The sequence below is a fragment of the Solanum lycopersicum genome, chromosome 12 (assembly GCF_036512215.1).
Source record: "Solanum lycopersicum chromosome 12, SLM_r2.1".
NCBI lineage: Eukaryota > Viridiplantae > Streptophyta > Magnoliopsida > Solanales > Solanaceae > Solanum > Solanum lycopersicum.
The window spans coordinates 5,539,397-5,564,379 of NC_090811.1; the positions used below are offsets into that span (position 1 = coordinate 5,539,397).

The following is a 24,983-nucleotide window of genomic DNA, read 5'->3' on the forward strand; positions in this document are numbered from 1 at the left end:
GCCCGAGTTGAAAAAAACTCTTAATAAATATGTAGCCTGTATGGGTGGAGTGTTAAACTTACAGGAGCACTCTCGACAGCTTTCACCTATGTAATGTGTGGAAGTGATTGTTTCCTATGAGAATTTGACTTATTCTCAAACGCACTCGTAAAATCGGGATAGCACGTGGCCATAGCGTGCTGGCTTTAAAGTTCATGTCAACACCTTGATTATTATGAAGGGACAATAACATTTTATTTTCCTTAAGCAGTCATAGTTCAAGTTTGAGACCACTACGACTCTGGAGTAAAAATTGTTGTTTCACTAAATAGAGGTTCAATGCAGAATACACTTTCATTATGCATAGTAATCTTCTTCAGCTGATATACTCTCTTATCTAATATTGAAATGAGTGGGTGATTATTAGTGTATGAATATTTTAGTATTATAAAAAATCCGTACATTAAATTGCCACATTAACAATTTTTTTATAGTGACCGTTCAAGACATTACTGCATCTGTTCATTCATTATGGACGTTGGAAGAAAATATAGTGTCCTAATTACTCATTTTCTTGTGGTGCATTACTTTGCACATTGAAGTGTGCTAACAGTTTGTCCGTTGAAGAATGCATCAATTGCAGTTGAATATTGGTGCTTGGTAGTATTAGTTGTCTTTTCACTATCTCACTCTTTATTCCTTCATTACACCTTATAATCTATGTAACTTTTAAAATTATTTATCTTCACTATTTACCACTTATTATCTTTCTATTCATTTCTAAGAAGACTTCTTCTATTATAAATAGTGATGATATTCATTTGGTTTGGAATAAATAACATACAAGAAAAATATAAAGTGAAAAAGTAAGTTAAAAAGAGAATTTTTATTAATTGAAAGAAGGTGTTCTTTTTTGTGGTACTTTGGACTCAACTCTTGTCTAGAGTTATTGAGTTGTGCTTTGTCAAAAGTATTGTATCTTGGAGGGAACAAATCAAAGAAGACTACTACTGGATCAGTGAAAACATTTGCTGTAATAAGCTCAAATCTCTTTAAAGAGAGCGAGATATTCATGCCTCTGTCTGAAGAGATTTATTTTTTCATTTTATTTTAAATTATAATCTTCATTTTTTCTGACATATAATAATACAATTTTCGAAGGGTAGTTAAATGAACCCGTAAATCTCTAACTCCACCTTTAGTATAAGAATAAAAAAAATATATGACAAAAGTAAAAAACTAGGGGCCCGTTTGACCATGTGATATGGAATCATGAGATGAAATCATTATATGAAATTATAAGATGAAATTGAAGTTCGTTTGGACATGCAATATGGAATTTTTGTGTTGTATATTTTCTCATAAACATAAAAATCTCCATAAGTTGTAAAATTATTAAAATAGCCCTAATTGTTTGTTCAATCTTATCAAATAAAAAATTATAAAATCGCATAATAAATTATTACAAATGTATTTATTCTCAATTTAAGTAATTGTTTCATTTAGCTTTAATTTAATAAAAAAATTGATAAAAAATTATAGTGTACTAGTTTTGAATATAATCCACTCACATAATGCGAACAATTTCCTCAAGTCGAACTTGCATTTCTCGATCATGTAACTGCGAAGACGAACCAACATTGTTATTTTAAGCCATTTGTTGGTCAATATCATCCACAACTATATTTTCATGTTTATAGACCATAAATATTTCATCACTTTAACAATTGGTTGGTGTGAGTTAAAGTGACTATATGTTGGTAAGAATAATAAATTTATGTCGGTGATAATAATAAATTTTAAAAAGTAACATTGTGATTGTAAATTTTATTTACATGTGAAACAAATGGTTAGTAAATAGAAGCGCGAGGTTGTTTTAAAAAAATATAAACTTGTGGATCAATTTTCTTATCAAATCATAATATGAAATCACAATGCAATTCCATATCATGCTTTTTGGAGAATATGAAATCACGTCTCATGATATGAAATCATAAAATGAAATCAGCGTAAAATTCATGTCCAAATGCAAATCATCTCACGAGATCATATCGTGATATGATATCGCATAAACAAACGACTACTAAATAAAACCTATAAAACATGGATAAATATAATCTTTTTCCAAAAAAATGAAAAGAGGATAAGCAAAGCTAAACCGCTCATTTTCAGTCAAAAAGAGAGAATACCCAAATGCAAATTTTAGCGCCAAGAAAGCAATGCTCTCTTTCGCTTTAGTCCATCTTCATCCTTCTTCTTCCCCAAACCCACAGTTCCATTTTCCCCACAAAAATCAAATTCTGCCAATTCAATCACTCAACTTTTCACCATTTACTGTAATACCCACAAAATTGCTGAGTAAACCCTCCTTCTCCCGCTTATTATCTTCGGTATCGTCGTCTTCTTTGGTTGCTGATGACTTTCAAGTGGAATTGGGTCGGTTATTGTCTTTGTTGCCGGAGGAAATGCGGCGAGGAGTTAGCGAACACCCGGAATATTCCAATTTAATTGAGGTGGTTATGGACTTAGGTCGTAAGCCACTTGCTCGCTTCCCTTCTGGAGATTTCATCTTATCCGATCAACCGATTACTTTGGGTGATCTTCAACAAGCTACCTCGCAGGTTAGAATTAATTAAATGCAGCACCCATTTCACCTTGAGATATATGTGTGTATATATACATGAGCAGAGGTAGGGTATCAGAAGGGGATTCGAAACCCTTAATTGTAAAATTACACTATATATATAAAAGATTATAGTAAATCTTGAATTTTTGTAGTAAGAATTCTAACTCTACCACTTATTCTGTATACATGGTTATAGAATAGGCATTATACATAAACATACCTTTAACTTGGCTTCATCGAACAAATATGACTTTTAACTTAGGGTGTACAACTGTACACTTAAACTCATATAAAATTGAATAAATAAACACATTCATTCTGAATGAAGTCCTACGTGGTGATTTTGTATCATGTGGCGTCCTATGTGTATTATGCCACGTAGGACGTATGTGTCTACTCGTTCAATTCCATTCATGTATTATGCCTACATGATATGTTGAATGATCTTCGTGAAAGTTATGACTTTACCACTGACTATATACAAGGTTATAATAAATGTTGAATTCCTTTAATGAAGATTTTAGGTCCCCCAATTACTATATACGTGGTTATAGTATATGTTGAATCTGTTTAGTGAGATTTCTGACTCTACCAATTATTATATACAAGGTTATAGTAAATGTTCAATCCATTTAGTGAAAATTCTGACTCTACCACTTGCTATATGCAAGGTTATAGTAAGTGTTTAATGCGCTTAATGAAAATTCTGGGTACACCACTTACTATATACAAGGTTATAATAGATGTTTAATGTTCTTATTGAAAAATCTGGCTCCAGCACTTACTATGTAATACTCACTCTGTCTCAATTTATCAATTTATGTGATGCACTTTTAACTGGAAGTTTAAGGAAGAAAGAAAGACAACACTTCTAGATTGTGGTAAATAACAAACCATAAGTGTGTGTATATATATATATATATATATATATTTCATCAAGTGTAAAATGTGAAGTTTATTGTTAGGTTGTTTTTAATTATAGAAAGGTAATTCTTTTTGGACAGACTTCAAGAATAAATGCATCACATAAGTTGGGGAGAAAGTAGAACGATTTGAAAAATAACATATACTTGCACTAAGTTTCTATCTAGATGAATCGTGAGTGTGCTGATACTTGATACTTACCATCCATGAATTTCAAATCCTAGATTGCTTTTACCTCTAGGAATAATTTGAACTGAAGTTGCAGTGATAGCTTCAATTGAATTAGGAAGGCTTTGATTTTGATCAGGGTCGGCCTTTGCCAACTCCTTTACACACGCACACTTAACGTTGATTAAGTGGAAATTTTGAGGTTGTGCCCAATTGATTAGCAAGTTCCTTTTTTGTGGTTGGTGTTTCAGTGATATGCTCAAAGACACTAGTGATTTAGTTTCAGACTGAATAGTAACTATGACCCTGGAAATACACTAACATAGTCGTTGATAACAACTTACCTACGTCCAAAGCGAAAAGTTAGTACTAGTAACGATTTAGTTAGTACTGTGTTTAATGGTTATTCATATTACAGGTTGGTGACTTTGCAGTTGACAATAGAGCTGGCATTAGCAGAACTTTACACCGAATTAGTGCTATTAGAAATCGGAAAGGTGCAATTATTGGTTTAACTTGTCGAGTTGGTCGTGCAATATCTGGAAGTGCAAACTCATTGCGAGATCTAGTTAAAGATGGTGCGTCTTTGTTGCTCATTGGTCCTCCTGGAGTAGGAAAAACAACTATTATCAGGTTGGTTGTTACATAGACTCTCATGTCATGCCCTCTGATCTTTGATGTGCAATGTCATGAACTTGAGGAACATTTCTGCTGTTTGACCTGAATCTCCTTCTCATTTTAAAGTTAATCGGTGCCATTACATTTCTGGTTGTCACATTAAAAAGATATATTTTTCTTTGAGAAAAGACATAAAGTGACACCTGAAGTTGTCCCTAATTTTCAAGAAGACACCTTAAGTATGTGGTCCTCCTATAACCCCACAAAAGTAATAAATACCTTTGTTAATAGACAGTTTGACCCGTTTCTTCCCTATGTTTGTTTTCACGTAGATGACGCGAGTGAATGAGAAACTTTGCTTCCAAAAATGAATTAAAAACCTCCACTTGTCAGTTTTTTTCTGTTATTTAATTATTTCCTCTTTAATTTTTTCGAAAAAGCGTTGGTTGAAGGTTTAACAAAAATTATCTTCTCTCTTGAATGAAATCAGCCTAAAAAGGTAAGAACTTTCTAACTACTTACTAATTTCCAGTTCAAGGTTTAATTTCTTTAAAATTTGAGAAATCAAGATATATTTTTTGTGATTAAAATAATTTTGTAAAGTCAAGTTCAATCTTGAATCGTATTTGGAATGATGAGAATGATCCGATATTGGTGTGAAGATGCAATGCAAACATGGAACAATGTTTTGGACGGCGAAAGGCGACAAGAGTCTTGCCTCACCAAAAGATGAGTCGAGCGGCGAGGCGCTCGCCTTTTTGAAGTGCGGCACCAATTAAGACCAACAAATTAAAATATTTAATTGCATATGTAAATAATCAAAATCTCAATAGCAATAACATATTAGCAAATATTTCAATTCAAAAACTGAAAATAGGTAGTACATACCAATAGTCTAGAACTTGAATGAACAAACAAAGTACAAAAGTCAAAACAATGAAAAAAAAAACAAAGGTAGAAGTAACTCTGAAGTCTAAAGAAGAAGAAGGAAAAAGAAAGAAAGGAAGAAGAAGAGAAGAAGAAATTAGCAGAAGAAAAGAAGAAATACGTATTGGTTGGAGTTTGGAGTCGCCAGTAAAGTCTGGCTGATTGCCGAGAAGTCAAGTCAAGTCGACTAGTTGGGGTCACAGTCTAAGAGTGCAACTTTCTAAATTTGGAAAGTAAACCCTAAAATGATCTTTTAACTTTTAAAATCCTAAATTGGTCGCCTTTTTTTAAGAAAACACAAAAGGCGGCGCCTTTCTTGCCTCTGTCGTCGTTGTCTCGATGGCGTTGCCTTTTGAAGATCGCCTCGCCACAAAGCTAAAAAGCAATGAAGGTTCGCCTCACATTGCCTCACCTCTAGCCATTTCCTTTCACAACATTGACATGGAAATTCACTTTCAATACAAATTTCTTGGTGGTCCAGTGCCAATTGAAGCACAATTCTAGTGCCAACAGAACCCAACAAGAATGAACCTCTAATTCATCCCACGACTCTTCGAATTTGCAAAAGGAATTTGCGATCATTGAAGCAATTTCATAGAAGAGTTTGACTGGGCTCAAAAAAAGTATATCTATATCCTTGGAGAAATCTTGTATGATTCATGTAAAATTGACTATGGGGTATGATTCTCCGGTAGTTGATCTATCTATGATCAAAGATTCAGCTCATTCCGCAGTCCCATTGGAAAGATCTCAACAGGCGATTTTCTGTGAGAATCGCCTGCGGATGGGTGGCCCCAGATGTGCCTGCAATTTCAATTACCCTCTGACGAGATTCGAGGGGAATCAATCAATGGGGAATACCCCGATTTCCTAACGTACCTTATACTGAAAGCCCACACAAAATGGACGGCGGAATCATAATCGAGGAGAACTCCGGCGATGGCGATAGAGCTCTGGTGAAATTTTCAGGCAACGAGCAATGCCAAAATGAGCATCAGAATGAACTGAACGCAACACAAGAAAAAGCCCCAATTGGTAAGCTTCCTAACAATTCGAATTTGCAAATTAGGGTTAAGCAAATTGGAGGTCTCAGGCAAAGTAATTATGTCCAATTTTCGGGCAATACTCAAAGCCATCAGGTTCATGATATTTGAGGCCAATATAAGTTTGAATCAAGTTCATACTGTTGAAGCTGCAAGCTCTAATTCCAATGCAGACTTGGTTTTACATTTTGGTAAGCTATACCACACAGATGCTGGCTAGCTTTTTCAAGTTTGGAAGCAGGCAGTGGCTTAGCATACCACACATTTGGTAAGCTTTACCGCACATAGCTTGAAACCAGTAAGTAGTTTGATTCTGGATTTTATATCAGGTCCTTGCCAACCCTTTGAAATTTTCTCATTGGCGCTGCTAGTTTGGTATCTAGATATGGCTTCCTGATGTCTCTTTAATTGAGATATAAGCTGAGACTTCTTGCTTTATCTTCGCTTAAGCTCAATTTTGGACAAGTTCAATGTTACTTGAATACGAAGCTCTCATGAAGCCATGGTTCATGGAATAAAACAGGTTTCTTGGCGTATCCAACAGCAGACTTTTTTTTATTGTTGGTAAAATTAAAGATCCTGGACATAATCAATAATATTAAAGTTTTCCAGTTTTTTCATAATGTAATTCTACTTTTTTTCTTCAACTCTTCCTTTTTTTATGAAGTCTTTGTGGGGTTATTTAGCTTAAACTTTTAGTCCCAGGCTAGTTTAGACAATGCTGCTTGTTACTGTAATTTAGTGGAATGATGTATTTATGAAGTGGTGGGAAAATATCGTGGATTTAGCACTTGGTAGTGGGTTGCATACGGGGCTCTTACAATTATTCTGTGTCTTATTCTGTTGCATTTATTGCAAAGGACAGGTGTGTATTTGTTAACATTTCTTATTCAAGGTATGCTTAGTTGTGTATTTTGACTGTTCCCTTTAGATGTTTGTTTCTTGCATTTCCTTCTCATTGTCCACATTATTGGTTAGCTCTAATGTTATGGAAGTCTGTCTAATGTTTGATTTATCAAGGGTTCAGCTGTCTGTATGTACTAATTATTGTATCCCATGCCATGGTGAACACTTTCTCCTTTCATTTCTCCTTGCACACTGATACACATAAAATCCTGCAGTTATAACTTAGCAATGATAGTTCCTCCGCAATGTGCATGTATCTCCTACCATCCCAATAAGCTATTTCCATGAGATTCAGCAGATGGGTATGTAAGGATTTTTTTCTTTATACTCCTAGGGACATAGCCAGGATGCTTGCAAATGATTATAGGAAGCGCGTAATGATTGTGGACACCTCTAATGAAATTGGTGGGGATGGTGATATACCTCATGCAGGAATTGGTAATGCTCGGCGGATGCAGGTTCCACATAATGATATGCAACACAAGGTAGGAGCTTGACTTTCACTCTGTTAGCCAGATGAAAATAAAATTACTTTTTTGAAAAGGTGTATTGATGCAACCACTGCAATTTCTTATTGGAAGAGACCTTTTATCTTACCCAAATTTAAAGCAAAACTGGGACCACATGTACTTGATTAATAGCTTTCTGAGGATATACCTATTGCTGGTTCTTGGATGGACCTATCCTTCCCTTACATGAGTGGCTCCAAACATGAGTCAACTGGTCATTGATCAACGAGGATTGTTTTTTACTTTAATTTTTTTGTAGGTGCTGATAGAAGCAGTGGAAAATCATATGCCACAAGTGATTGTAATCGATGAGATTGGTACTAAGCTTGAGGCAATGGCTGCAAGCACCATTGCACAACGAGGAATTCAGTTAGTTGCAACTGCTCATGGAGTAACAATAGAGAATTTAGTAATGAATCCTGCTTTAGAGATGCTGGTTGGAGGAGTACAGGTAGTTCCCGTTTAACAGAACTTTTTCCAGTTAGTTGTTACATTTAAAACAATTGGGCTGATGCTTAATTAATGGTGAACAATGCTGTTATGCTACAAACGGGTAAGTACGGTAACTTTGTGTTTTTCCAATAAAACGGGTTAGTAGGTAATAGGACTTCTATTTAGAAAGAAGCTAGTAAACAGTCTAGGGGGATCCCACTGTTCCTAGTTGTACCAGATGTGACTTCTTCTTTCCTTTCATATATCATAAGTAGAACGCAAAATCAATATCATTGCAATGAAGTGAACCAATGCATTCTCTACATAATATATGCAATTGCAACACAAGTAGTGCATGAAGGGTAAAAAAACAAAAACAATTTAATTGAAGTGAACCACTGCATTGTCTATATTTTCTATGTAATTGCAACATGAGCTGTGCATGGAGGGTCAGAGGGTGAAAGTCTTTAACTTGGTTGCCTAACTATTTACTCATGGAGGTGTCTTGACATTGATATCTATAATGGATGAGTCCCAAAAGGTTTTCTCAAAAAAAAAAAAAAAAAAAGAAAGAAAAGTGAAGAGTCTCAAAAGATGATATCAACGTCAAACCCACCCTTCGAAATGATGCCATAATACCATTATAGCATGGAGCGACGTTTTACTCTCATGCACTATTGGATGACTGGAAGCTGTTTGAGGTTTATAGTATAGTTGCATAACTTATTTCTTTGTCAGAGTGTGACACTTGGGGATGAAGAGGCTAGCAGGCGACGCGTTCAGAAATCTGTTCTGGAGAGGAAAGGTCCATCATCTTTTAGCTGTGGGGTTGAGATAATCTCCAAGGCAGAATTGAGAGTTCACCCTGATTTAGAAGCAACAGTAGATGCAATTCTTGCAGGTCTTTTACTAGTCCTCCCTCCTAAATCCTAACAAAACATTTCTGCTGACAAATCATTTGCATATCATCCTGTTGGAAAGCTGATTGAATGTTGTTTAATCGTCTGCCTTGGTGTTAATTTCATGCTGAGAAGGACGTTACCCAAAATATGAAATTCGCAAGATAAATCCAGGATCGCAAGATGGAATTATGGAAATTTCATCCATCCAAGCACCATTAGATGAAATAAATGAAGTTTTGATTGAAGATATAATCCAGATTAATGGAGGTATACCTGATTCAACTGAGCTCATCTCAGCAACAGGTCCGAGCATGGAAGGAGGTTCTGGTGAAAGTGAGGATGCCCTTTGCATTTTTCTATATGGGGTAAGATGATATTACCATTTACTTGTTCGATAGGAAAAAAGAATGTCATCACTACATTGAATATGTATAAGTTTGGTTAATAACTAAAATCCCAGTCTCAGAATCTGTTCTCTTAGTTCAACTTTAATACCGAGCTAGTATTCGTATTGTTGAAGGGCCTTCGAAAGAGAATCAATTTCCAAAAAGTGAAATACCTCCTAGTACATGATGGTTCTGCATTCGTATACTATTGTTACTTAATTTGCTGCAAAGTTAGTCTCTTTCAATTTGTGGATCTAATAAACCTGATTTGATGCTTCTCCAGTATCCTAATAGTCTCCTTGTTTTCCTATCTTTTCATGTTAAGGTCCCACATACCCCCTTCCTCTGCTGGAAGTGCTTGGTGGCCCCAAACATGAAGTGTAGAAGTATCGAGCAGGAATGATTTTTTTCTTTTGGCTGACTATTCAAATTCAAGCCCCAGCAATTTTTTTTTTTTAAAAAATATTCCTGGAAGAAAAGATCACATGCTTGAATTTTGTCACTCCTTGTATAGGCGGAAAAAGAGTAGATGTTCTTCTATGCTTTAGCTCATTAAGATTTCACCCATTAAAATACTTGTCAAAGACACATTTTAGAATTACAGAGCCTCCTCTTCAAACTTTATATCATCTAATGAAGCATTTGAGTTAATCCACTCTCTTTTCCTTTTAGTTCTCTAAATTTTTTAACTTCTATGAGGGAAAGTGTAGCATAGAATAAGAGATTCTTATGAAGAAAACGTAATAGAAGAGAGGAAAAAACACGATAAAGCTCCATCAGCTTCTATATGGAAACATCTACGTGGAACTCATATTTGAGCAGGTATTGTAGATCTCAGAGGCAAGTGTGATGCAAGGGATAAAACAGCTTAACATTGACGATACGTTTGAGTTTACTGATAATATCAGTGAAGCAGATGTGCTACTTGCTCTGCAGTCCAAGCTTAAGAAAAATTCTCGGATTCAAGCAGCTGCAAGATCTCACGGCATTCCTATTTATGTGACAAAGGTATTTGTTAGAACCAACTTGCAATATCTCCTTATTTGAATGAAAGTTCTGAAGAAAGAAGGAAAAACAAGATGAGTTCTTTTATGCATTATCTGTTGCCTGTGCTGAGTCCGAATTCACTATCCTTGTGTGTATTGAAGTATCTTTTCCTTTTGCAGACTAGCTCCTCAACACAGCTGACAAAGGCTATGCAGGCATTAATCAGTGATTTTGCTGATGGCTTTGAGTTTCTCGAATCTGAAGCTAAAACTAATGAGTCTGAAAAGATTGATGCCTTAGAGGTAATTTCCCGTTGTATTCTTTTTTAGTACTTTTTTTGGAAAATTCAATTTCAAAGACTCTAGCGGCTGACTTCCATAAAGATGATGATGGGCTTTTTGTGATTAACTGGCTTTTAACTACCCTAAAGTTGAGGGTGATTATCCTTAAGTTGGCTTTTAACTTTATGATGAAATACTAATTTTCACTCTCTGGAAAACATGGAGGTTCCAATGAAGTCATTGGCCTGAAATATATGTGCTATACCATTTAGTCATGCTGTGTGAGGACATCTGACGTTTGCAATGGAACAAAAGATAAAGTAGACTTCAACTTAGGATTCACCAAGTCTGTGGTTGAAAAAATTGTGGTCTCATGTCAGTCTAAGAAGGGGATTGGTAAAAGTCGCCGCCATGTGACCACGAGGTCACAATTTCAAACCGTTGAAAGCTCTTGCAGAAATGCAAGGTAAGGCAGCCTATATGAGAGCCAATGGGGTCTGGGCCTTCCCCAGTCTGTGCATAGGGGGAGCTTAGTGGACCTGTCTGTCCTTTTTCTTTTTCATTTTGGACTAGGGCATCAGCTATTTACAATGGAAAAGAGATAAAAATTCATTTCAGACTAAGTGGTGTTTGAATTGGCTTATTTTTAGTGGTTTCTGGCATTTAAGCATTTCTTTAGTTTTGGAAGTGTTTGGGTAGAAGTGTTTTTAAACACTTATTCAAAGCTGAGAAAGTACAAAAAAGAAGCCAAAAGCCAATAGTTGGGGGTTCCCAACTAATGACTTTTGGCTTTTAGTAACTTATAAGCCACTTAAAAAAAGTCAATCCAAACACACCGTAATATTCAAATATGTGTGAAGTGGCTTGTTGTCTAAGGTCTCATCCGAAGGTGGAGTATTCAACAAATATATTATCCTGCTAGCTAGAATCTATAGGAGAATACTGAAGGAGTGTGAACATTTAGATTAAGGTCATCAGGCGCTCTATTGTATTCTGTTAATATCCTGAGGAATTCTCCTTTGGAAATTAGAGAAGCTTAATTAGCCAATAGGTTGGGAAAAAGAACACATCAACCAGCTAATATTCATCCAAAAAAATCAACTGATGCACAAGCCTTTTCTTTTTTCTTATCAGGATATAGAGCGTCACATTTGTACTCGAGTTACTAGAACTTCACTACTGTTAAAACTTAAAACTGAACTGGGATACTTCTGGATGTGGTTGTTAATGATTATGTGGCTTGAGGGTACTGGGTAGTATATTCATTAACTCAACTAAATAAAAAGAATAAACAAAACAGAGAAAGAAAAAGAACTAATCAACAAAGGAAAAGAATAATTGCCACCCTAATGGATTTAGTTGAATTTAAAATTAACATAAAACTATGTCTCTTATGGGGAAAATCTGATAAATGATTAAAATTAAAAGAAAACCATGTCTCTTATGGAAAATTCCGATAAAGTTGGAAGGATGCAAAAATTAATATAAAACTATTGATCCACTTTGAAATATTATATACATCTTTATGGAGAAAGCCAATCAGCATTAGGTGCTCATGGGATGCATATATGTCAAGTAAAAATGTCTATCTGCTTACCAGATAAGTTTTACTATCTAATTTACAAATTGTGCCAAGTTTGAGGGACTATCTAGGTATTTAGACCAGGTTATTTGTATGATCTACTTTAAAAATGCTTATAAATCAGTAAAGGATACTATATAAATAGACTTTAAGGGGTAAGTGAATCTTATGTTAGAGTTTCAATTAACAAATCTATCAAAAGAGTTAAGTATTTCTCTGACAAATTCAGCCTTTTATATAACAAATTAGTTTCTTATATTTCTTTATATTGTTATGTCTGAAGAAAAAAATTCTCAAACTGCCGAAGGTATAGATAATCCAATGGAAGACAAATCCTCGACTAATAAAAAAAGGAGCTTCTATTTATCTATATTTTCAACAACTTGAGATTTTTTTCCCGGACATAACAATAAGGGGATATTAGAAACTACTTTGTCATATAAAAGATCGAATTTGTTAGAAAAACTGTTAGTTCTTTTGGTCGAGTTGTAATTGAAGCTCTAACATAGAATTCACTTATCTCTTGAAGTCTATTTATATAGTACTTTTACTAGCTTATGAGCATGTTTAAAGTTCACCATATAAATAATCTAGTGTAAATATCTAGATATTTCCTCAAACTTGGCAAAATTTGTAAATAGACACTTAAACTTTGTTTGGTGACTTGATAGACACTCTTACTTGACATATATGTGATAGATTTTATGATCATGGAGTTTAGACTCCATTGTTGCAGATTTCTGCAACTCTAAGGAAATGGCAGTAAGAAAAATCTAGAAGAAGAAGAAGAAGAAGAAAACAAAGAGTTTTTCATATATGCTGAATACAATAATGACTCCTATTTATAGGAATCATGTTATTCTATTTGTTCACACTTTAGGAGTTGAAGTTAGTTACAACTAACTACAAATTGCCTAACTACTTTCATGACTCCTAACTAACTAATACTAACAAACTTAACTACTTATTGGACTATGTAATTCCAATACTCCCCCTCAAGCTGAAATCTCTATAGACATTGAAGACTCCAAGCTTGTTTATCAGTCCAAGATGTTGAGTAACTCCCAGTCCTTTGGTTAGAAGATCTGCTAACTGTTCCTTTGTGTTGATATATTCTGTTTGTATCATTCCATTTTTGATTTTTCCCCTCACAAAATGACAATCAATCTCAATGTGCTTGGTCCTTTCATGAAAAATAGGATTAGCTCCAATTTGAATTGCAGCCTTCATATCACAGTGCAATTTTACAGGAACTATCACATTCACATTAAGTTCTTTTAATACTTCAAGTAACCATGATATTTCCGATACTGCAGCTGCTATGCTCCTATACTCAGCTTCTGCTGACTATATGTTGCTTCTTGGATTTCCAAGAAATGAGTGAATTCCCTAGCTTGATTACATACCCTGTTACTGACTTTCTTGTGTTTGGGCATGATGCCCAGTCTGAGTCACAGAATGCCTCCATTTCATTGCTATCTTCACTGCTAAGTAGTATTCCTTGTCCTGGACATCCTTTAATGTATCTAACCAATCTTAATGCAGCTTCCCAGTGAGACACCTTAGGTTTTTGCATGAACTGTGATAAAACTTGTACTGCAAAACATATATCTGGCCTAGTAGTTGTAAAGTATAACAACCTACCAATTAATCTCTGATGTGCAGTAACATTTGCATATAAAGGATCATCTGTCTTTGCAATGGCTTCATCATATTCAACAGTAGTTAATTTGACACCTGATTCTAGAGGTGTGCTTGCTGGTTTTGAACCTCCAAAGACTACAGTCTGAAATCAACTCCAGTGCATACTTTCTTTGGCTAAGAACAATACCATTTTTTGATCTTAGTACTTCAATACCAAGAAAATACTTTAGATCACCAAGATCTTTCATTTTGAAGTTACTATGTAATGTAGCCTTTAGATCCTGAATCAAAACACTGCTATTTCCAGTTATAAGAAGATCATCTACATAGATCAACACTGCTGCAATATCACCTCCAACTCTCTTTGTGAAAAGAGAATGATCATAAGAACTTTGAGAATAACCAGCAGTAACTAGAGCCTCAGTTAGCTTAAGGTTCCATTGCCTAGAATCTTTCTTCAAGCCATAAAAGACTTCAACAATTTACAGACTTTGTTCTCCCCCTGCCTCTGAAATCCCTAAGGCAAGTCCATGTACACTTCTTCAGTGAGATCACCCTGAAGGAAAGCATTATGGACATCCATTTGAAAAAGAGGCCAACCATGGGATGCTGCAACACTAATCACAGTTCTCACTGTGACCATCTTAGCTACTGGGGAAAAAGTTTCATGATAGTCCAATCCTTCTTGTTGATTATAGCCTTTGGCAACCAACCTAGCCTTGTACCTTTCCACCTTACCATTGGCCTTAAGTTTAACTTTATAAACCCATTTTGAACCAATAGGATGTTTACTAGATGGCAAATCCACTATTGCCCAGGTATTGTTTTGCTCTAAAGCAGCTACTTCAGACTGCATTGCATCCACCCATTGTTGATGTTTGGAGGCTTCCTTGAAGCTGGTGGGTTCCACTATAACTGAGAATCTCTTGATAAAACTTTGATAAGATGGTGTCAAGAGTTCATAGGACAAATTATTAGCAATAGGATATAAACAAGTCATATTGGACTTAGTTGAAACTAAGTAATCTTTATGCCAAAGAGGAGGCTTAGAAGGTTTAGCAGTCCTTCTAGCAGGTGCAAGATCACTTTTACTTATTGAAATTACATAGTCCAATAAGTAGTTAAGTTTGTTAGTATTAGTTAGTTAGGAGTCATGAAAGTAGTTAGGCAACTTGTAGTTAGTTGTAACTAACTTCAACTCCTAAAGTGTGAACAAATAGAATAACATGATTCCTATAAGGAAACATTATTGTATTCAGCATATATGAAAAACTCTCTGTTTCTTCTTCTTCTTCTTCTAGATTTTTCTTACTGCCATTTCCTTAGAGTTGCAGAAATCTGCAACAATGGAGTCTTTAACTCCATGATCATAAAATCTATCATGGTATCAGAGCAGGCGTAACTAGGACTAGTTTGATTTCAAATTTTTCTTTCCGCAAAGTAATTTTTTGAAGCTCAGATTATAGCCATGGCGAACTTACTGTAGCAAAACTTGGACACAATCATCCACTCTATCTGCAGCCTTCAGACATGCCTGGTGTTGCATTGATTACAACAAAGCTCACAGGACTTGAGAATTATGGTCTTTGGAGCAGATCGATGAGATTAGCACTGTTGGTGAAAAATAAGATAAGCTTCATAGATGGAACTTGTTTGAAGAGTATGTACAAGGATGAATTAGCAGTCCAATGGGAAAGATGCAATGCAGTGGTTCTTTCATGGATTAGTAGCACAGTAGCAAACAATATGTTAACAACAATAGTATATGCATCTAATGCAAAACGAGTTTGGGAAGATTTCAAGGAGAGGTTTGATAAATCTAATCTCACTAGGATCTATCAACTCTGGACAGAAGTAGCCACATGAAAGCAAGGTACGGATTCTGTAACAGAGTATTATTCTAAATTGAGGGATTTATGGGATGAGTATGATGTATTGGTGCCCTCACCATCATGTAAATGTGATGATGCTAAGCCTTATATTGAGCATTTACATCAACAAAGATTGATGATGTTCCTGATGGGGTTAAATGAGACTTTCAGTCATGTGAGAAGTGATTTGTTGCTGAAAAGTGAAGTACCTAGCATTAACCAAGCTTATGCAACTGTAATTCAAGAGGAAAGCCAAAGAGTATTAGGTGTAGTGGATTCAAATAAAGAGCCACTTACTATGATGACAGGAAGAGGACAAGGACAAGGATTCAAAGGGAAGAAGGTATTACCAGGCAATTCCAATAATATGAATCTCTTAAGTACCTTATGCTGACATGTCAAATTTGTGTGTATTGCAGTCCACGTTGGCGTGTGAACAAACTATGTCTCTACTGGGAAAAATCCGATAAATAATTAAAATTAACATAAAACTATGTCTCTTGTGGAAAAATTTCGATAAAGTTGGAAGGATGCAAAAATTAACATAAACTATTGATCCACTTTGGAAAATTATATACATCTTTATGGAGAAAGCTAATCAAGCGTGCAACATGCTTTTTTTCTTTTTGATGACCATGATGTTCGGACTAGCTTTTCGTACTTCGTCTAATTCTACAAGATATCTGCCACCTCCCACCAAATACTAGATTATCCATATGGTTAACTAAACATGCTCATAAGCCAGTAAGAGATACAATATAAATAGGCTTTAAGGGATAACTTAATTCTATGTTAGAGTTTCAATTAACAAATCTACAAAAAGAGTAAACTGTTTTTTCTGAAAATTTCACCCTTTCTCAAACTGCTGATGGAATAAATAACCCAATGGAAGCTCCCTTTTAGGGGTATGAGAGAAGAAGTTTGTATGCTATAGGTAGATCAGGACAAATAATTTATTACTGATCAAATGGTTCATTTGCAAGAATTTATGAATATAAAGATGACATTCCTAGAATTTATAATCTCTGTTTCTTTGATATAACTAAATTATGTGTGATTTCATTTTTATTAGAGATTTTCAAGATAGAGATAGTGTTATGATAACAAGGAACAGAGAAATTCAAGATTTATAGGATAAATGAAATTTAAGAAGAGACGATTTTAACTTTGTCAAAAAAAGAAAAGAAAAGAAAAGAAGAGATGATTTTAAAATCACAAGAAAACAAACATGATTTCAATAAAATCGCTAATAAAAAGGAAATCACATAAAATTTAGCTATATCTAAGAATCAAAGATTGTAAGTTCTAGGGATATCATTTTTTGTATCCATAAAATTCTCGCGAATCAACCATCTGATCAATAACACAAATTTCTTCTCTCATGAAAAGGAGCTTCCATTGCGTTATTTGTTTTTCAACAGTTTGAGAATAATTGTTCTTCAGACATAAGAATAAGGAGATATAAGAAACTAATTTATTATATAAAAGAACAAATTGTCAGAGATTTAGTTAACTCTTTTTTGGTAGATTTGTAATTGAAACTCTAGCGTGGAATTCACTTGTCTCTTAAAGCCTGTTGATATAGTATCCTTTACTATCTTATGAGCATGTTTAAAGTTGACTATAAATAATTTAGTCTTAATGCCTAATAGTCCCTCAAAACTTGACACAATTTGTAAATAGATGCTTAAACTTATCTGGCGACTAGATAAACACTTTTACTTGATATATATACATCTCATAAGCACCTAATGTTGGCATTTCAAATTTGTGTGGATTGTACTCCATATTGACTCGTGAACAAATTAAATCAGTCAATTTCTTCTCCACCCCACCCCCCCTGATTTTTTTAATGCATTCTTTTTACATTTTCCTTGGAAATTTTGAACTAAATGATCCTAAAGAATGGTATAAGTGATTGTTTTCTTTATTCTAAACAGAGAACAACTTATAAATTAGGTCATGTTTACGTCAATAAAAATCACAAATTTTACAAATGTTTGAGTTATTACACTATTGAATCGCAATTGAAAATAAATATTTGTTGACTATTCTAAAATTTTGACCAACTTTTATCCTCTTAACAATCAAATTATACGACTGCAGGTTCATTATTTCTTCCTATGAGTATCAAAATGTAAAATTGATGATTGAAATTGATTTAAAGTTATTGAGGATGAGATTAAATTTATTAAGTATTAATTGCACTTCTTAAAACTCATCTAACACTTAATGGTAGTCCTAGTTGACTAAATATTCTTTCACCCGTGCTCATAATATTATTGTTCCAATAGTTCAGATGATGAATGTCATCAGGGGCAGAGCTACCCTTTATCAAGGGTGGTCATCCGGACCCTTTGCCGGGAAATTACAGGAGATATGTAGGTAAAATTTTGGATTTTTTGGTTATATACCGAGTAAGGACACCCTTGATACAACTAAGTTTTGTGGCTCAGCTGTAAAGACAGTTCAGGATGAGCATTGCTACCTTGGTTCAATCCCACATAGAAGCATGTACGACTTTTTTGGGTCTATTTTTCATATTATTTTCCTTCACTTTAGTTTCAGTGAGACCAGCAAGATATATTCTATTTTCCCGCAAGTAATTCTTCAACTCTTTCTGCTTGTAGATTTAGTCACACCCCTTAGGTTCTGGAACAGTCACTTCATTGGCAAGTTTGTGGAGCTCCTCTCTAATCAATAGGCAGTGAATCAAGCTTACTATGCATAAGACTCTTAAATCTGTTTTTTGTTGGAATTGTTGTCAATACAGGGAAGTTTGTGAGGTTGAACTCTGGACTTGGCCAGGTTGCATTTGGCCTTAAACTGTGTTGCTGGGGATCTCCTCCTTCTGGTGTCTGTTTGTTACTCCCTGTCTCCATCACCTGGTTGCAAATCTCCTCAACTCTATTTTGGGAATTAGCTGGCGTAGAACTTTGGCCTTGTTCAGTCTTCTGCTCATTAGTATGAACTTGAGGTCGAGTCAGCCCCTTAAATTGCCATGCTTGCGTCACTGTCTCCCTGCTATAGTTACTAGAACTTCGTTACTGTTAAAACTTAAAACTAAACTGTGATACTTCTGGATGTGGTTGTTAATGAGTATGGGGCTTGAGGGTAGTGTGTACATCTACTGTTTAGTTCAGGATAATGATTTCTTTCATTGAAAGTGAACTGATATTTGTTAACTCAACTAAATAAATAGAAGAAACAAAACAGAAAGAACTAATCAACAAAGGAAAAGAATAATTTCCACCCTAATGGATTAGTTGTATTTAGAATTAACATAAAACTATGTCTCTTCTCTTATGGGGAAATCTGATAAATAATTAAAATTAACATAGAACTATGTCCCTTATGGGAAAATTCCGATAAAGGTGGAAGGCCACAAAAATTAACATAAAACTATTGATCCACTTTGAAAAATAATATACATCTTTATGAAGAAAGCTAATCAGTATTAGGTGCTCATGAGATGCAGAAAAATTTTACAATGGGAGAGGTCCAACCAACAATAGTTGGGTGACCATCCATTGATTAATTGACACATGGATAAAGGTACATTTCTTTACCTTTTTACCATCTCTCTTACTTACCTTTCTTTTCTTTTATTTTTTTATTTTCTTACTTCTAATAAATATTTCTTAAGTTCATTTTCTTAAATTGTTGATATATTGAATAAAAGAATTAATAAATATTTCTTTTATCACAATAACTAAAATAATTTTTAGGACGGAGAATTTAAAATACTAATATCATGCAATTTTAGAAAATATTGCATGATATTAGTATTTTAAATTCTCCGTCCTAAATTTTTTTTTAGTTATTGTGATAAAAGAAATATTTATTAATTCTTTTATTCAATATATCAACAATTTAAGAAAATGAAGTTAAAAAATATTTATTAGAAGTAAGAAAATAAAAAAAAGAAAAGAAAGGTAAGTAAGAGAGATGGTAAAAAGGTAAAGAAATGTACCTTTATCCATGTGTCAATTAATCAATGGAGGGTCACCCAACTATTGTTGGTTGGACCTCTCCCATTGTAAATTTTTTCATGAGATGCATATATGTCAAGAAAAAGTGTCTATATGGTCACTAGATATGTTTAATGTCTAATTTACAAAGTGTGCCAAGTTTGAGGGACTATCTAGGTATTTAAACTAAATTATTTAGGGATAAAGGGACAAATGCGCCCTAAACTATGACTGGAATCCCAGAGACACTTTAACTAAACTAAGGTCTTATTACCCTCAAGTAATTTTTTTGTAATTTAATACCCCTTTTAGCTTACGTGGCATACTCCATGACTCCATGCAGTTGGTAGTTGAGGCACGTAGAAGATGTTTAGATGTCACGTTAGCCAAAAAGGTGTAAAAAGTTACAAAATAAATTGTTTCTCGGGGGTGGGGGGTGGGGGAGGGATGTAATAGGACTTTAGTTTAGCTAAAACGTGTCTCTAGAATTTCGATCATAGTCTAGGGGTACTTGTGCCTTCCTAATTATTTATGTAGTCAACTTTAAACATGCTCATAAGCCAGTAAAGAATACAATATAAATATACTTTAAGGGGTAAGTGAATTTTGTGTTAGAGTTTCAGTTAACAAATCTAGCAAAAGAGTTGTGTATTTCTCTAACAAATTTAATCATTTTATATATAAAAAAATAGTTTCTTATATCTCCTCATGGTTATGTTTGAAAAAAAGATGCCCCAACTGTTGGAGGAATATATAAATCCAATGAAAGCTCCTTTTTATGGGTATGAGAGAAGTTTGTGTTTTACTGATTTATCATAACTAAAAATTTGTTACTGATCAGATGGTTGCTTTGTGAGAATTCCTAATGCTAGGTTGGGCTCAAAAATTCTCACAAATTAACCATTTGATGAGTATTTAGTTCTGTCATGATCAGTAACGCATAAACTTCTTTTCTCATATCCATAAAAAAGGAGCTTCTATTGAATTATCTATTTCTTCAACATTTGAAATAAGGAGATATAAAAAATTACTTTGTTATATAAAAAGCTGAATTTGTCGAAGGAACACTCTTAACTCTTTTAGTAGATTTGTAATTGAAGCTCTAATCAAGAATTCACTTACCCCTTAAAGCCTATTTATATAATATCCGTTACTGGCTTATGAATATGTTTAGAGTTGACCATATAAATAATTAAGTCTAAATACCTAGATAGTCTTTCAATCTTGGCACAATTTGTCATTTAGACAGTTAAACTTATCAGGTGATCAGATAGACACTTTTACTTTTTAGATGATAAAGTCTTTAATAGCAAGGTTTAAAATATACAAGAACGGTAACTTATCTCTTGATTTTCAAAATTGGACAACTATTTTTAGTATAGTGGACAACTATTGTTGGACGGAGGGAGTATTACTTGTCGTTCTTTAAAAACTCACCTAACACTCAATGGATAGTCTTAGTAGACTAAAGATTCTTTAACACGTGCCCATAATATTAGCGTTCAATAGTTTAGATGATGAATGTCAATATGTCATGTCTTCAAGTAAGGTTAGTGGTCATCTTAGATTTAGGCCTCATTTATTTTGTTGGTATAAATCAGCCCAATGATACTTCTTAACATGGTGCGATATTGTGCCTTGGCCAAGCTGGCCGTTTTTTCTCAGTAGGCCAAATGCCATTGAGAGATCCTACACCTTATCTGTAGCTTCCAAATGTGGAAATTTGTTCTCACACCCAACAATCTTCCCCTCAAACTTACTTCCACATAGTCCATCATCATGAACCACGGGTCATTTCCTAAGATTCATTGCGTCATTCACATCATCTGTTATTTTATGGCAACTGAAGCCCAACATTAGCTTCTTTTTATGTGTGCATCTAGCATTGTATATTTACATAATCTACTGTTGATAGTTCTAGTGTATCCTGGTTCTTTATCTGTGTTTACCAAATCATATCATTGTTGTAGTTTTTTTAAAAGCTGTGAGTGGATTTTGTGCATTGACTTTTCGCAGGAGGCTCGAATAGCCATGGAGCGAGTGGTAATTCCGAAAGGGGAACCTGTTGAGCTACTCCCTAGGCCATCAAATATTATACTGCTTCAGAAGGATCTTGTTAGAAAGTACAAGCTAAAATCAGAGCGAATTGGAACAGGAATGGATTTACGGCTTCGGATTCTCCCTTTCACCAGTGCATCCGATGAAGACGGTCACGATAGTGAAGGAGTTGATGATGAGAGTGAAGTTGATGAATTATTATTCAGGCCGAATGCTGAATCAAATGGATCTGCCTACACTGTAAATAGATTACCTCTACTACCTGAATAAGAAAGTAAATTGTTGGTTTTAACACCAATTGCCTCTATCAGAGTGCATCATCTTTTGCATCATTCATAAGCTATTTAACACACTCTGAAGCCATTGAGCATATATACAAATGGTAAACTAGAAATTGCTGGGTTTTTTTTATATCAAATTATGGCCCATAATCAATTGTACTTGTTCAAATTCTCAGCCTTTTACTGCTACATAATGCGGATGTCTTTCCTTTCTGAACTAAGCTACCATAACTCTTGCTAATTGCATTAGATTCTTTGGATAAAAAAAGAGCATGATACTTTATTAGTATAGCTATTTCAGCTTATATATGAACCTACTAATAAACAACCTCTTAAGTGGATTCCTTCCCCAAACTTTTATGATACTCGAGCTTTGATAAGATAAAAGATGATATTTCCAGATATATTAACATAAGAGAAGCAATACTAAATGATTTTTTTTTTGGGTATAAAGCCACATAGAGAAATATAATTTGTAAGTTGAATAATATCTCTTAGGAATAGGGATAAATAGTGAAAATCTACTCATTCCGCAGATCATCATAAAGTTTTTTGTGAATTTTTTTTGGATGACCTAGTGCCAGATCAATGGGCTATTACACACGAAAAATTAAAGAATTTGAGCAATTTCTGAAAATGGGCTTTTAAATGTGGAAATGAGAGTTAAAAATGGTGTGAGTATTCGTGAAGGTTCCCCAACTCATTACGGAGGTCCTCATGAAGATTTTGAGAAAAATATTTTGGGTGCTCCAGGTGCCAGATCCATGGGCTAATACACATGAAAAATCGGTGAATTTCGGTGATTCTTAAAAAGGAGCTTGTAAATGTGGAAATGTGAATGAAAAAATGGTGTGAGTATACGTGAAAGTTTCCCAACTTATTACAGAGGTCCTCATAAAGTTTTTTTTTAAAGATTTTTTTTGGATGATGCAAGCACCATACCCATGGGCTGATACACGAGAAACATCGGGGTAATTGACGAATTATTAGAAAAAAGACTTGTAAATACGGAAATGGTTGTGAAAAAATGGTGGGAGTACACGTGAAAATTATCCAACTCATTATAAAGGTCCTCATAATGTTTTTTTGAAATTTTTTTTGGGTGATATGTGCGCTAGATCTATGGGCTAATAAACACGAAAAATCGGGATATTTGCGCAATTTCTTAAAATGAGCTTGTAAATGTGGAAATGGGTGTTTAAACTGGTGTGAGTATACGTTAGGGTTCTCCAACTCATTACGGAGGTCCTCATAAAGCTTTTTGAGAAATTTTTTTGGGGTTCTCTGGTCGCCAGATCAATGGGCTAATATACACGAAAAATCGGATAATTTGGGCAATTCCTAAATAGGGCTTGTAAATGTACGAATGTACGTGAAAAAATAGTGTGAGTATATGTGAAGATTCCCCAACTCATTATATAGGTCCTCATCAAGTTTTAAGAATTTTTTTTGGATGATCCGTGCGCCAGATCCATGGGATGATATACATGGAAAATTGGTGAATTTGGACGATTCCTAAAATGGGTTTGTAAATATGGAAAGGTATGTTAAAAATAGTGTGAGTATATGTGGAGGTCCCCAAACTCATTATGGAGGTCCTCATAAATTTTTTTGAGATTTTTTTTGGATGCTTCGGGTGATAGATAGATCAATGGGCTAATACACACAAAAATTAATAGATTTGGGAGATTATTAAAAAAAGGGCTTGTAAATGCGGAAATGAGCGTGAAAAAATGGTGTGAATATATGTGAAGGTTGCCCAACTCATTACGGAGGTCCTAATAAAGTTTTTGAAGATTTTTTTTAGATGATCCGGGTGCCAAATCAATGGGCTAATACACACGAAAAATCAGGAAATTGAGTGATTCCTAAAAAAGAATTTGTAAATGCGAAAATGGTGAGAGTATATGGGAAGGTTCCAATACTCATTCCACAGGTCCTCCAAAAGATTTTTGAGAAAATATTTTGGGTACTCTAGGCGACAGATCCATGAACTAACACACATGAAAAATCAAGGAATTTGAGATATTCTTAAAAAAGGCATGTAAAAGCGGGAACGAGCATAAAAAAATGGTGTGAGTATACATGAAAGTTCTCCAGCTCATTACAGATGAGCTAATACACATGAAAAAATCGAGGAATTTGAGTGATTTTTGAAAAAGGTCTTGTAAATTCGAAAATAACGTTAAGAAAATAAGTGAAGGTTCTCCAACTCATTACAGAGGTCCTCTAAGTTTTTGGAGAAAAAAATTTGGCTATCGTGGGCGCTAGATCCATGGGCTGAAAGACACGAAAGGAAATTTTGGCCATTATTAAAAAAAGGCTTGTAAATGAGGAAATATGCGTGAAAAAAATGGTGTGATAATATATGAAAATTTCCCGACTCATTACGGAGGTCCTCATAAAGATTTTAGAGAAATTCTTTTGGATGATTCAGGTGCCAGATCCATGGGCTAATACACAAGAAAAATCGAAAAATTTGGGCGACTCCCTAAAAAAGGGATTGTAAATGCAGAAATGGGCGTTAAAAATAGTTTGAGTATACGTCAAGGTTCCCCAATTCATTACGGATGTCCTCATAAAGCTTTTTGGGTGCACCAGACCAATGGACTAATACACACGAAAAATCGAGGAACTTAGTCGAATCTTAAAGGGCTTGTAAATGCGGAAATGAGCGTGAAAAGAATAGCATAAGTATATGTGAAGGTTCTCCAACTTTTTATGGATGTCCTCATAAAGTTGTTGAGAAATTTTTTTGGATGATCCAAACGCCAAATCCATGGGTTAATACACACGAAAAATTGAGGAATTTGGACATTTCCTAAAAAAGGCTAGTAAATGAGGAAATGGGCTTTAAAAAATGTTGTCACTATAGTGAAGGTCCCCAA

At 34.5% G+C, this 24,983-nt stretch overlaps 1 protein-coding gene across 3 annotated transcripts; it reads left to right on the forward strand.

Moving 5' to 3' along the window:
• Positions 1 to 2,112: 2,112 nt before the first annotated feature.
• On the forward strand, positions 2,113 to 22,264 carry LOC101257931 (protein SEEDLING PLASTID DEVELOPMENT 1). 3 transcript variants are annotated; one of them, XR_738726.4, is made up of 10 exons: positions 2,113 to 2,600; positions 4,116 to 4,330; positions 7,526 to 7,676; positions 7,960 to 8,151; positions 8,871 to 9,033; positions 9,167 to 9,399; positions 10,252 to 10,428; positions 10,587 to 10,709; positions 15,436 to 16,128; positions 21,773 to 22,264. XR_738726.4 is itself a non-coding variant. In XM_004251837.5 (9 exons), exons 1-9 carry the CDS (start codon positions 2,199 to 2,201, stop codon positions 22,082 to 22,084), a joined length of 1,968 nt encoding a protein of 655 aa, XP_004251885.1. In that variant the 5' UTR covers positions 2,113 to 2,198; the 3' UTR covers positions 22,085 to 22,264. The 3 variants fall into 3 exon arrangements, 2 of the variants coding, with proteins under 2 accessions (XP_004251885.1, XP_069148580.1); XM_004251837.5 differs by lacking the exon at positions 15,436 to 16,128; XM_069292479.1 differs by lacking the exons at positions 15,436 to 16,128; positions 21,773 to 22,264 and adding an exon at positions 18,559 to 18,710.
• Positions 22,265 to 24,983: the final 2,719 nt, after the last annotated feature.

What these genes read in the sequence shown, in the direction of transcription:
- LOC101257931 (XM_004251837.5), top strand. Translation starts at nt 2,199, where the DNA reads ATGCTCTCTTTCGCTTTAGTCCATCTTCATCCTTCTTCTTCCCCAAAC. An exon ending in ATAATGATATGCAACACAAG is followed by an intron (nt 7,677 to 7,959) that starts GTAGGAGCTTGA and finishes ATTTTTTTGTAG; the next exon opens with GTGCTGATAGAAGCAGTGGA. An exon ending in TTCCTATTTATGTGACAAAG is followed by an intron (nt 10,429 to 10,586) that starts GTATTTGTTAGA and finishes TTCCTTTTGCAG; the next exon opens with ACTAGCTCCTCAACACAGCT.